We start from the raw sequence: 13,925 nt of genomic DNA, 5'->3' as shown, positions 1-13,925 counted from the left end.
TTTTACAGATGATCTTAATAACTGTAATTACATGATTGAATGGCAGTATAATTCAGGCTCCCCTCAAGAAAAACACTTAAGCAGACATTTAACTTTGAACTCACAGATAGTTCTTTGAAGTCCAGGTTTCAATCCTTGTAAAGACTAGTGCCATTTCAGTTTGTTGTTGTTGTGTAGCTAGAAAATAGAGTTTACTGGCATTGCTGCAAGGACCAGCTTGGCCATATTCACAGGGCATTGTATGCCACACTGTTATTTAAATAGCAAAAGTTGTAATGAATGATACCAACAGGTCAAACTGTGGAACTGATATTAATTTGACAGAATCAAATGGTTTGTGGAGATGCCACAAACTGTCTGGACAAACTTCTGGTATTTGCCTGGCCTCAGAGTAAAAAAGTATTTTCTTTTGTTAGATAGAATTTCATGTGTATTTTAATTTGTACCCGTTACCTCCTGTCTGTCACTTGCTATGGATCCCTCTTTATTATTCTCTCTCATCAAGTATTTAAACACATTGATAAGATCCTGATGAGCCTTCTCTTCTCTAGGCCAAGCAGCCCCAGCTCTTTCAGCTGCTTCTAATGAGAAGTGCTCCATTCACTTATTGGTGCAGCCGTATGCTGGACAGTAAGTCCATATTATTCTGGACAGAACTGAGCATAGTACTGAGCCAGATGTGATATCAAGAATTAGATTATTAATGTTTAATATAGACAGTCTGTCCCTGCTTATAGGCAACTGAAGTTGCAAATGCGTAAGTTTTACAGTGAAAATACAAAATTTTAAGTATATAGGCTCACACACATACAAACAAACTCAGACACTTTTCAGAGAACATTGTATGCTGAACATGTACCCCACAACCAATGCAAAGGCCGTAAAGAATTATATTTTCCCATACCATCTTAATTTGGCTTGTTTTGTACACACTTTGTGATGTGGTATTTAATTACATCTTCATGGATTATATTTTCCATTGGATTCTTCAAACATTTGGTGAGTAGGATAGACAATGTTCACTGAGTGAACAGATGGACAATGTTCTGTTCTGTCTTTTATTATTTTGAATATGACACTCCAGCCTTCCTTAGTGACTAGTTTTAAGCCCTGGCACAGAGTATGACCTCAATATCTATCACTGTCTGTAGTGGAAAGATGAAGAGATGTTGTCATTCTAGTAACCCATGTAATTCACTGGAAAAGGGTGGAGAGACTGACATGAATGTTTTTTTTGTTGTTGTTTTTCTTATAGTGTTTTAGAAAAACTGTATGAGATGAGAACTCAGGAAGAGAAATGAAGGCCAGAAGCATTTGGGATATTTATTTTATAGCACCTAGGGATTGATTTTTCACAAAACTAATGTGTTATAAGGAACTTTAAACTGTATTTTCAAAGAATTTTATCTCTTTTCATTATTGATACCTGGGAACTGAAATCATGATGTCAGAATCTCAAAGCATGCAGAAAATGAGGAACGAGGTGTTAAACTAGCATCTCAAACTCAGGCGTAAGTGATTGGATAGGGAAGGATAAGGAGAAAGTGACTTATGAGACAGAAATTTCCTTCTTTGGGCCAAAAAATGAGAGGGTGTGCCTGCTTACTGAACTTCTAGGCACACCTACTTCAAGCTGCAGTAGACTTCTCTCTAATCCTAGGATTGCTTGCACTGGTAACAGCTCCAAAGCCCTTATCAGTTTTGAGTGAGTAAACTGGGGCTTTCCTCCACTTTTTCCACTTCTACTTTCTCAAGCTACCTGGCAGCCTATCTTGTCCCCTTGTCTCCTCGTTTTGAAATCCTCCCAATGCTGCCACACTTGCTTTGCTTGCCATTGTAAGGGAACTCTTCAGCAGAAGTAGAACCATCCAGTTCTTCAGAATAGTACTCTGGTCTCAGCACCTGATCTTTGTTATTCACTGTGCACGCTCAACTTTTGCAGTGTAAGTTGGCTACAGTCTGGCTAGACTTTTCCAGTGGGTGGTCCTAATTTTATTTCAGAAAGACAAGTTTGACTACAGAAAAATACGTATGGAGTCTCATTCAACTTCAGTGATCCCAGTCTGATCTTCTCATCCATTGTTCTTGCTCCTCATCTCATTGTGTCGGCAAACCCAGCCTCCTCTTTACTGACTTCTCACTCAACTTCCAGTCTCCTCTTCCAGAAGGTCCTCCAGTCATGTATGAATCTTCCTTCTTTCCACCTTTCCCTTCCTTCTTCTTCTGACTTTTAATCTTACAGTCCTCAGTTCTCAATCCACATCTTAACATAATTGTTCTGAGTTCTCCTTGTGCATTCTCAAATCTTTATTTTATTTCCACACATTTTCTGAACTTCAGTAGCAAATGTTTCCACATCATATGAGGTACTCCATACATATCCCAATTGCACATAAAAGCACCATTTGAATTGCCTGTGTGCATCTTGCCTAACTTCCAGGTGTTGCTCCAGTAGAGTAGGGGAAACCCACCCTATTTCAGAAGCCCACCTAGGGCTTAGAGCTGTGACACAGGACTTAGGAAATAGTTGCTAATTCTGTTTGGTTCCCTGACATTGGGTCTTTTCCTTGCCAGTCCTAACTTTATCCTCACTCTTTCTGTTTTCATTTTATGTTTTCCTACAATAAACTTGTGTCCCTTTTCAGTCTCCCTTTTGCCCAAGTTCTTCTTTCAATCCCTTTCAATGTAGGCAGTCCTTTCCTTGAAGTTCCACAAGCCTAGGCAAATACCTAAGAGCAAGCGCCACAGACTGTAAATTGCTTGAATGTATTTGTTGTTCCCTGTGCTGGAGCATACTGTTCAGAGATACATTGGCAGGCTGGAGAAATACTCTGACAAGAACTCATGAACTTGAAAAAAGAAAAATATAAAGTCCTGAATCTGGGGTGGATCAAGCAATACAGTAGTACAGGCTGGGTGCTGATTAAATGAGAAGTAGCTCTGTAGAAAGTGGTGGCTGTCCGGATAGAGAAGTTGAGCATCAGTCAGCAGTACCCCCTCACAGCAGAGAAACCCAGTCATGTCTTGGACTGTATTAGAGAAGTGTAGATAATAGGTTTAGAGAAGCAATCTTTCTCATCTGTTTGACACTTGTTAGACTGCATTTGAAGTATCTTGCCCATTTTGGAGCTCTCTGGAGCAGGAAAGGCATTGATGTACTGGAGTGATTCCAGTGGGGTGCTATTAGAATGATACATGGAGTGAGGTTCAGCTTGCACAAGAGTTAGCTTCAAAGAGCCCTCTTGTTGTCTGCAATGACCCCAGGAGAAGATGGAGTCAAAATTATCTAGGAGTTGCATAATGGAAAGATAAGGAACAGTGAACACAAGCTGGAGTATGGGAAATTCTGGTTACGTACAATAAAAACTTATTTTCCTACGCAGATCAATGAAGCTGGGAACAGGTGCCCAAGAAGGCTGTGAGGTTCGTTGTGGTCATCCAATACTTGAAGGGAGCATATAAATGGGAGAGGGAATGGTTGCTTACAAGGGTGGATAGTGATAGGACAAGGAGGAATGGTTTTAAACTGAAACAGAGGAGGTTTAGGTTAGGTTATGAGGAAGTTTTTCGCACACAGGATGGTGACACAGTGGAACAGGTTGCCCAAAGTGGTTGTGGATGCCCCATCCCTGGAGGCATTCAAGGCCAGGCTGGATGTGGCTCTGGGCAGCCTGGTCTGGTGGTTGGCAATCCTGCACATAGCAGGGGGTGGAAACTAGATGACCATTGTAGTCCTTTTCAACCCAGGCCATTCTATGATTCTGTGATCTTTGGACATCTTTGACACAGCCCTAAGCAGGGGTTTTGAGCAGGGACTGAGACTGCTGAAAGATCAGTGCAGACAAAAGCCTTGAATGCATGACTTGATTGTGCAATCTACATGATTTTTTGATTCTGTGCCAAATGAGAAGAAAACCAGTGGGCTTTTAGCTGTGAAACTGGCAAGTTTCTGCAGTACATTATTCAAACCACAGTTACAAAAATACTTAAGAATTGTATAAATTTGGCTGAGTTTCCATACGTTATTTTCTTTTCTTGGCATCTGATGTTCCACATTTTCAGCTCTGCTAACAAAACGTGGTTATACAAACCCTGCTTAAAGCTGAGATAGTTAGGAAGCCCCAGCAAACAGGTGAGCGTGGGCATGGTGTCTCCTCAATTTATGAGTTCGATCGGATTTAGCTGTTGTACTGCCACCTCCAACAAGATGTTGAGTTACAGAGAAGTGAAACAAACTTAGCCAGAATCACACAGGAAGCTTCTGGCAGAGCTAGGAACTGAACTGTTGTGCACTGAGGCCTGTTAGCTTTAGGTGCTTAAATCTCTCAAACCATTTTTTCTTTCCTTTTCATAGTTGATGTAACTGGAGGTAGGACAGGTCTTCAAAGTCTAGGGTACTACTGAGTTATGTCTGCTGAAGTTCGTAATATTTAGTTGGTGGGAGAGATCTCAGACAGAAGTGGACAGTTGGCAGAGCAAAGGATATCTTTATACATTCCCCTTGAAATATTTGATAGTAAAATGAAGTCTCAAGCATGTGTGAAAACAGTTTGCTTTAGAGTCCTTTAAATAATAACCAATTAGCATTTATAAAAAACAGAGGGGAAGGAAAACTGCCGGAATGATGAGGCTTTTTGTGTAATGCATTTTGTAATTACCTGTGCTGAGTATTGCTTCAACAGAATGCCATGGTAAAAATTGCTAGGTGAGCAAAAAAGAGAGGGAAATGGGATTTCATTTCTTTAGAACAAAGCTCTGTATTTGAGTCAGAATTTTTCAATATTTAAAATGCTTCTTTCCCATATAGCATGCAGGATTTGTTAGCCTTACAGTATGCTGACATTAAAATGGGAGAAAAGCCCTATTAAATATGCCAGTAAAATAAAAGGTGCAAGTAGTTCCGAATCGTATCCACTAAAAAAGTGGTCCTAGTAATTTCAATTAAAACAAATGCAAGGATCGTTAATCCATGAAATAGATTCTAAATTTGCATTAACTTGGTTTTGTATCTCTAGAACAATGCCTCCAAGCTTTTGCTGGCTATTATGGAAAGCAGGCAAGACAGCGAGAATGCGGAAAGAATCCTTTTCAACATGAGACCAAAGGAATTGGTGAGAAAACTTCTGAATATTCATAAATCTTTTGGCTGAAAAAAAAAACGTCATTAAAACATTTTAAAATGGTCTGCATCTGAACTGAGGAGTGTTGGCAGCATACAGTGACACAATGTATCAAGATAGTACTAATTCACAGAAAAGTGCTTTCAAAGGATCAAGCACGCATGATTTCAGTCTTTACGACTTCATTATTTTTATCTGTTCCAAGCACTTTTCTGTAATTGTTTCCTAACTAAATTATCCTACCCTGGTAGACTGTCTTCAAGTATGCTTTGTCAGGGGCTGGGAAATTAAGCTTGAGCAGTTTGTGAAACAGTGCTAACAGAAATGCATGTGTGTGCCTCTGTCTGTGTGTGTATTTACACATCTCATGAACAAACAAATAAGTTACCAACAGTTGTTGCTGTGTTATGGAACAAGCACGGTACTTGTTTAGATCTCCAGGAATTTTGAATCAATTGGAAGTTTGGAGAAATTGTTTCCAGTCAAAGAGTGACTGGAAATCCTGTTTTGTGGGGAAATGTGGGAATCAGCCCATGCACTTAAATGGAGCCCAGTGAACTGCTGGCTTCTGGGAGTCAATGCTGCAGTGGCATGTTAGCACACTGAGGTCATTCCTAATGTACAACTGCAAGATCAGGCCCTGCATGGGCAGCTGAGGACTTTTGTCTTTTTGTCCTGCAAGAGGCTTTTGTGTATTTTGAAATTACACCAGCACTCTGCCCAGTATTTGCCTCCCTTTTCTTTTTGGTTTAAGTATTTCTTTTCTGTTACACTATTTGGAGAGCTCTGCAGTGCAGCCTGCTGTAGCCAGACAAGGATCGTGTCTGCACTGTAAGTACTGAAAGACACTGTCTGTGATATCTGTTGATCTGTCTTTAAAAGCATTTGTGAAAATATCTGCTCATAAAGACTCAGCATTCCTGTTCCTTTCTCGTGGTTAAAGAAGTTGTGCTGACAAGAAGTGTAGCACTTTGGAGCTTCATAAATACTTCACGCTCTTCTTTATTCAAAAAGTGTACCTCAGACTGCTTGCTTTTCTTTCAGAACTACAGGGCACCCATCCAAGCTTGGGCTGAACAAAGTGAATATGTTCAAACATTGTGTGCATTTTTGGCTGAGAATGTCAGTTATTTCATCTCGATTCGGTTTGTGTTGCAGGTGGATGTGATGAAGAATGCATACAACCAAGGCCTAGAATGTGACCATGAGGAGGAAAATGGAGATGATGGCATCTCCCCAAAAGATGTTGGCCATAATATTTATATTTTGGCACATCAGGTATTTCGTACTTGTTGTACTATTACTTCCTGAAAAGCATTGCATGCTTAAACTCCACTCAAAGCCTGTCTGATCCAATATCCCTTGTTATGATTTCTGTCTTACACTTTTGTACAACACAACCTTAATTGGAGTGCTGCTGATAGGAGGACAAGGAAGCAGCATCAGTGTAAGAGGTGGCACTCCGAGTAATTTGGTAGGCACTATTTATGTGAAATAACAATGTAGAGCAAAGCAATTAATGTACACTTATTTTTGTCTTTCTTTAACATTAACATCTCATTTATATAAATCAAGTTATTATTTCTGCATTTTAATTAGTAGCTTCAGTTGGGATATCAAGTAAACTTGGGTTGAAAATATTCAAATTATTTTAGATATATTCTTTACTCAGCTAATAAGAATAATTGAGCCTTTTTACTCTTTTCACCTTTACTATCAAATTTACTTTATTTTTCAATTGTGTTAAGAATATTGAAAAAAAATGAAGACCACATGAATTTTATTGTATCATAAATGATAGCATTTTTTTGTTTCTGAAAGAGCCATGGTTTTATAAATGATTTTACTAAGAGACAGATTCTTATCTATCTCTTAGGGGAGATAAGGGAATATTCTTTTTTCACTATACTTGTTAAGTATATGGACTTAAATGCTCAATGAAAGAAGAAAAATCTTTAGTTACACGGATATAATGTAGTGTTTTTTTCAAACAAGCAATGGAAAAACGGGTACTGAATTGTGCTCACATGCTTGCAGCATATTTAAGTAGTAAGTCTTGTTATTATGTTGTTATGGATGACCACGTTGTACTCTTGTGCTGTATGTAGGACTGTACATAAGGTGCTTGTCAAAGATTGGACAATTTTTGGAAAGAAATTTAGCTTCTTACCTTGTATGACTATTTACTCCTAGTACCAAAGCTTGTAATGAAGATTTACAAATCTGACAAGTCAAAATGTTGGTATTTTATGTCAGCTCATGTTAAATGGCCTAACAGTGTTCGTGACAATGAGAAATAACCTTTTGGGAGTAGAATATACATCTAAAACTATGTATGTAATAACTGCTGGGATCATTTTAGCAGAGGGGTCACTCCTAAGGATACGTGAGTTAGCTGGAGTATAGAATAAATTCTGCCCCTGTTCGTGTGCTGGGGAGGCCCACAGAGCCCCTCCATAGCTGTTCCAAATGCCTCATCTGTTGTGGGTATTTTCGCCACATAAGGCTCATGGCAGCAATTTACTGTTCTCCATCAAACTCTGTAGAATGAAATGGCATGATTTGCTCTGTACACTGTAAAAACAACTATCTTTTCACAAAAATGACTTTTAATCTTCTCACATTTCTGTAACTATGCATGTATCTGTTTACAATAGCTTTGCAGCCATGTCAAGCCCACCATCAAAACAGAGCAATGAAAGAGCAGGCATTTTGGGGCCTTTCCCTCTCCTCTGCTAATGAAAAGCTATGATTCTTGGCACAGGACTGCTGGTCCTTGACCCCAAACTCTTTCTCTTTGTGCCCTTTTCACTCACTCTGGGATGGGCAGGATATGAACTTGGTCCCTCCTCAGTAAAGCCATTGTTGCAGGGTTCCTTTTCTGGCTCCGCTCTAAATACCCACTTCTACTTTGCTGTGTCTGAGGTGCTTATTGGCAGCTGGGCCTTCCACTTGGCTTAACCAACCTAATTTACATAGTGTTTCTTTGCTGTACTCCTTACAGTTTCACAGTCCACCTGATGTTTTTTTCCTACAACCAACATGTCTCGTCCATCACTCTCCTGACACTTGCATGTGACTACTTGCTCTACTTACAGCCTTTTGGTGCCTCTGTAATAGCAGAATCAAGACCAAAAGTTCCTCTTTTTACTGTTAGAGCCTTCAAACAGAGACAGTTTATTTTAGGGAGCCCAGACTTTCAGTTTTTGTCGTTGCACTTTTCAGGACTCTGATGGGTTCTGCATTTTGCCACCCCTACATCCTTCCTTGCCCTTCCTGTGGCTGGTTTTACCAGAAGCAGAAGGCATTCTTGTAAATGCTTCACCCGCAGCGCATAGAAACTTTTAAATACATTGCAAGCAAAGCTGAGATTTCTCTTATTAAATCACCCAGCTCCTACCTCAAATGCACATGCAGGCACACATATGTGTGTGCATGCACGCACACAAAAACATACATCCCAGAGAGCCTGGGACATGATGGTAAGATATTGGCTGTTAAATATGCCTTGTCATGACAGTTACCACTTCACTTCCTCATGTTTCTCTGTCTTCACTTCTTCCCTTTACATTTTCATCCTCGTCCAGCCTGCCATGTGCAGTAGTTGTGCTGCGTCCCCTGCACTGACTTCGGGGCAGTCTGGACACTGCTACTGTCTACTTTTTCTGTTCAGCATATTATGAGCAGAGGGGAAAATGGGGCACCACTGAAAGAAAACAGAACTGAATTATCCATGAGGAACTACCCTGATTTGCACTCATACTCTGCAGCCTGGCTTTGGGGTAGGGACTTATTCCAGATGTAGCTCTTCTGCAGCCAGTTGTGGAGGAGACACAAACTGGTGCTTGAGGTTACATCCTTTAAAAATAAACCTATTGTTCCTGGATGAAGACAGGTGACAATTATCTTGAAAATCCATGGAGAGGATTCTTTTTTCTGTGTCTTGTTCAAATGTCATGATCAGAGCAAGGCCTTGAACTTGACAGTGCTAATTTCTTACTATAGTGTCTCGGGTGAATACCAGTGGTGTGCTGCAGATAAGTTCCATCAGTTCTTTTCAAGCTTCAGTCAAAAAAGATTGGTGTGGTGTTTTTATTACTGTCCTTTTTAAAAGATCCTGTTAAATCATGTTATGCTTTGTTTTGCAAAGATAGGCCATCCTCAAAGAGACTTCATCTTTATGTGATGTCTCTGTAGAGTTTACAAAAGCTTTTTGACATGGTAGCAGACAATGGTTCAATACTTACACTAATGCCTCTGCAACTGAGAGGTGAATAGGAGAATTAAGTTTTTATATGGAAAAAAAATATATTAAATACAAAAAAAGAAAAATTAAAAGGGCAAAAAATTTTCTCACTTTTCTGGTGACTGCCTGAGCTTCCTAGCTTTTTGTTATAAAAAAGTGTTCCAGTAGTTTGTAAACTAAAAATGCTGTATTAGAGTTAGCAGTATTTCTGTGAAGTTTGTGACCCCTTTACGTTTACTATAAAGTAAGAAAATGCACTGGTTATAACCACAGGTTTCTATAGTTTGCATGCATGTATTTATATACTTCTGTTAACTGTAAATACTTTGGAGTGCTTCTCTGTGTTTCTCAGCTAGTTGCAAACTCTCTAAATCAAGCACAAAGCCCTAGCAAATGCACTGTGCCTTTCAGAATGAGTTTATTCATGAGGCTCAGACAATACTGTATAAATCTACATAGCTTCTAGTCAGCTTGCAAAGAATGCACTGTCATCTGCTGTAGAGCTATGTAAACATATCCTTGATCTAAAAGGATGTGAGTAGGTAGGAGGTAGGGAAGCAAACTGTAGTACTTCAACAAAATTTTCAATGCCTTGTGACTCCTTCCATCTCGTTCTCAAAGCTTGTGCAGAAGTATGGAGGTAGTGACCCAGTGTGGCATCCCTTTTATGATGCGTGTTCTGAGGCTCTCAGACAAGCAGAATGTTACTTAATTTTAAGCACATACTTTAGTGTCTTGCTGGAGAAGGAACATAGGTCTTGAAATTCCACCTTTGTCCCTTTGTAACCTCCAGGTGAGTAGGAGGAATCTCTATGAGATTAAGCTAAAGTTTTATTTAAATCCCAAGGGAGTACCGAAACTACTTAGATAAATATGATAATTTCCTAATGGCACTGAAACTTAGTGAAAAACCATTTCCACCTACCTAAGGTGTAGAAGAAGTTAACACTGCTTGATATCAACACAGGTACACAGAATAAACGAACATGAACTCAGTTGAGCCTATATTCTGGTAGACTGGTGTAGTTAGAAGTTCTCTTTCATCAGTAAATTCTTAAAATAAATGTAAAAGAAGCAGTATTTGGCTGTGAATTGTAAGGCTCTTGCTGTATGTACTACTAAGCATACTGTAGCAACTAAAGGTAGTAAGTCATACACCTTTCCTTCGGGGCTAATTTTAAATGAACTGAGCAAAGTAAGTCATTCAGCCAAATAGATTTGTCTGTATAGAGAATGTTAATAGCATATAATAGCATGATTCTTTATCAAATATTGCAAACTTTATCAAAATAATCTTACTGCCGTGTTTACCTCATGTATTATACTGCATATTGGTGTATGGCACACGAGGAATCTTTACTAACTAGGCTTTTTTTAATAGGTGATACTGTTGGTAACAATGGTGACATCAATTTACAGCTCAGGAGTAGGGGTGCACTGCAGGCTATTTTTTTACAAGTTGATATTTTTGACACTTGAAATCATTTGATAATGAGGCTTGGATACAGTACATTCACACAGGAGAAACTTAAGGCAATTTTTAAAAAGTGTTGCCATCCAAATGTGTAAAATTCCAAAAAGCACAAAGCCTTTGTTTCTGTGGCTTTCTGTTTATCACACCATCTGTATCTTTCACTTCGTTTTCTGTGTCAATGTTGTGCCTGAATCCACATAGTTCTTGGGCTCTCCACAGCAGAAGAGAGAAATTACAATAATAATAGTAATTCTGGAAGAATTAGCTTTGCCTTTCACAGATTCTGAAGCAGTTTAAAGCTTTAGTTAATTTTGATTCCCCGTCTCATAGCGTAGGTAGTATTATCCAGTCTCACAGATGAAGACACCAAGCCAGCAGCAGGTGTAGACAGCAAGTCATTAGCCATCATGGGAAGAGAAGACAGCTTGCTTGATCCCCAGTGCCTTGCTTTAACTGCTACACTGGGTTTCCTCTTATGCTCACTTGATCCCAGCTATGTTACTAATGAGGAAAATTGGCATTTAATAGCTAGTATAGTTGACAGTTGAGAAGTGCATAATCACTGAGCACATTAATACTCCACGAGTCTTTTAAAGAGATCTTTGTAAAATAAATTTTTAAAATAAACTTTTGTGTGCTGCTGATATGGATTGTTAAGGCAAGAAGAGTTTTTACAGTGTAACATATGTAAGTGTGAGAGGGGCTGAGGGATACTGGATGGCATCTGTTTTTTTTTTGTGGGTAGTTATTTTTGGTGTTGTAGCATGGGCAACTGCTGGCTTTCCTTCATTGGGCTGTATTTTAACATTTAGACAGATGATCTTAGACCCTTGTTCCTCCTTTTCTTCAGATTAAATGTAAATTCTCATGCACATCCATTTGTCTTGATTGGCGTACAATTCAAGTCAGGACAAAAGATTCCTTTGCAAGAACGTGGTTAAAATGATGTGAGCAGATTTTCCATGGTTTAATATCTGGGGAACATGAGAAGTATCAGTGTGAATACGTTCCTCCAGATACGAGATAGGATCACTGCCTGTAGCTTGTCCTTTGGTGTGAGACTCCAAAGCTTTCTGAACTGACAGTGTTGTTCCAAGCTGAAAAACAGTATTCTGCATGAAAAAAATCCAGCTGCAGTGAGGGATAAATTTTAGGTGACATTTGACTACTCAAAAAGAAGGAATGATAAAGCGGAAAGAAATTACTTAATAGCGTGCGTTTACTAGCACCTCCTATAAGCAAAAAGACAGCAAAGAAACAACAGGAAACCTGTTCAGGATAGAGAATGGCTGGAAGCAGTTACAACCCCAGCAGTCCATAGTGGGCATTAGATGACTAAAATGATAACATCATTGTTATACCTTGGAAAATATGTGATCATAAGCCAAGTACAAAAGTCTTGCATGAACTGTCTTTCCCCTTTCCCCTGTGTGTTTGCATGTTCATTTGCAACCTGTAACATTTTTCTAAAAGAGATCTCCCCTTTCTCATTGGAGCTCTGAGTTCCTAGAACACTTCTCTCTGAAAGGTATTTGGGAAGTAGATTTCAACTCCAGCAGGGGTCCTCCAGAAGACCTGAGATTGTATGACTGCATAGTTTTGTGAATTTTTAGACCTGCTGACCAACAGTGCTTCTTTTGCCAATCCTGTGGTAGGACACCTTGCTCAAAAATGGGACTTTGGCCCATTAACCCCATAAGGTTCTATCTTCAAAAAGCATTAGGCTCTGCTGACAAAAATTTTATGTTGATTTTGTTCCATGAACGTTATGGCTTAATTCATTTGGATTTTTATAAACTTCTCATTGGTGAACTCTAAAATAATGGTGTCTTCAGTAAGTGAGATAAGGATTTTGGAAAAAAGACTGAAATGCAAAAAGATCTGAGCTTGTCTGGTGGAAATGGATGTACTGTACCAGTATCACTGGTTATTTTGAGTGAAAATACAGATCCAGCCACGTTTTGTATCACAATGACCATTTTCAAATTTTGTAGCTGGTATGAATGATCTTTCCACCAGCAGTTTTCAAGCGTTCTTGGAGATAGTCTTCCCAAGCACCTGATGGCACCTGATGAAAAATACTAAGTGTACTTAACTAAACAGGGCTACCTTTTGATGACAGTGAGTGATCAAACCTATCCTTCATGATAAGTCTGTCTTTCAGAATAAACAGCTCTGAGTTTGTGCAGTAAGGATGTCCACTTTTACAGGACAGGTGAAATTTTTGGAGCTCAAGGATGCTTTTTTTCTTTTTTCTTTTTCTTTTTTTTTAAGCCTTTGCTGAGATTTGCAGCTTTTTTGTTTTCTTTCTGTTGTTGTTTTGTGTCTTCCTTTTAACAACAAAACTCTTACTGATAGCAGTGCCAAAACAAAGGGCTAATGGGGACCAGTCCCAGGAACCCGTGACTGTCAGGGGACTCGTATCCTTGGCTGCCAGACCTGAAACTTCCCATAGAAGTTCTATGCTCCACATGTTGTTTTGTAGTTATCATCCTGATGAGACAGGCTATGGCATCAAAATGACACTGGCTAATTAAATGTCAGCAGAATCAGAATCTGTTGCAAGGCTTTTACACTTAGATTGCCAAGATTGAAACAGAAACCAATGACGCACATCACCCTCCTTGCGGCTCATTAGGATGGTATATAACTCTACCTTTAGCCGGCTGCAATATAGAGAGACAATATGGAGGCTGCTGCAGGGGCTTGACACTAATGAGCAACTGAAACATTAAACAAATGTCTGTGGCTGTTGTTAGGTCTCAGGTTAAAACCTTGGCAACTTGTCCTTCGTTGTTAGGTCTCAGGCTAAAGCCTTGGCAACTTGTCCTTCGATATTTTCTTTTTCTCCCCTTCTTCTTGGGAGCATTTTCCTCAGAACACTGCCATGACTTTGTCAGAGATCTAAGCGGAGACCTCTGTTTCCCACTGGAGTTCTGCTGACTTGGGTTGCAAAGAGCTGCTGGGATTCAGGCTAGAGCTTTTTTACTGCAAGCCAGTCATTAGCTTAATTTCTACAGCTCTAGAGTAATACCAAGTGAAGATTATACATATATGTGCATTTTAGTATTAATGAGGGATGGCT

At 39.3% G+C, this 13,925-nt stretch overlaps 1 protein-coding gene across 4 annotated transcripts in view; it reads left to right on the top strand.

Moving 5' to 3' along the window:
- The window catches only part of ITPR2 (inositol 1,4,5-trisphosphate receptor type 2), a 270,236-nt gene that overhangs the window by 197,580 nt on the left and 58,731 nt on the right, over positions 1–13,925 (top strand). For all 4 annotated transcript variants that reach the window (XM_048933484.1, XM_048933481.1, XM_048933480.1 and 1 more), the window contains 2 exons: positions 5,016–5,111; positions 6,279–6,398. In XM_048933484.1, the coding sequence (XP_048789441.1) occupies positions 5,016–5,111; positions 6,279–6,398 (216 nt within the window). The remainder of the gene's footprint in view (positions 1–5,015; positions 5,112–6,278; positions 6,399–13,925) is intronic.

The sequence above is a fragment of the Lagopus muta genome, chromosome 1 (genome assembly GCF_023343835.1).
Source record: "Lagopus muta isolate bLagMut1 chromosome 1, bLagMut1 primary, whole genome shotgun sequence".
Taxonomy (NCBI): domain Eukaryota; kingdom Metazoa; phylum Chordata; class Aves; order Galliformes; family Phasianidae; genus Lagopus; species Lagopus muta.
Note: the sequence above shows the minus strand (reverse complement) of the source record. Positions and strands in the feature narration are given on the sequence as shown.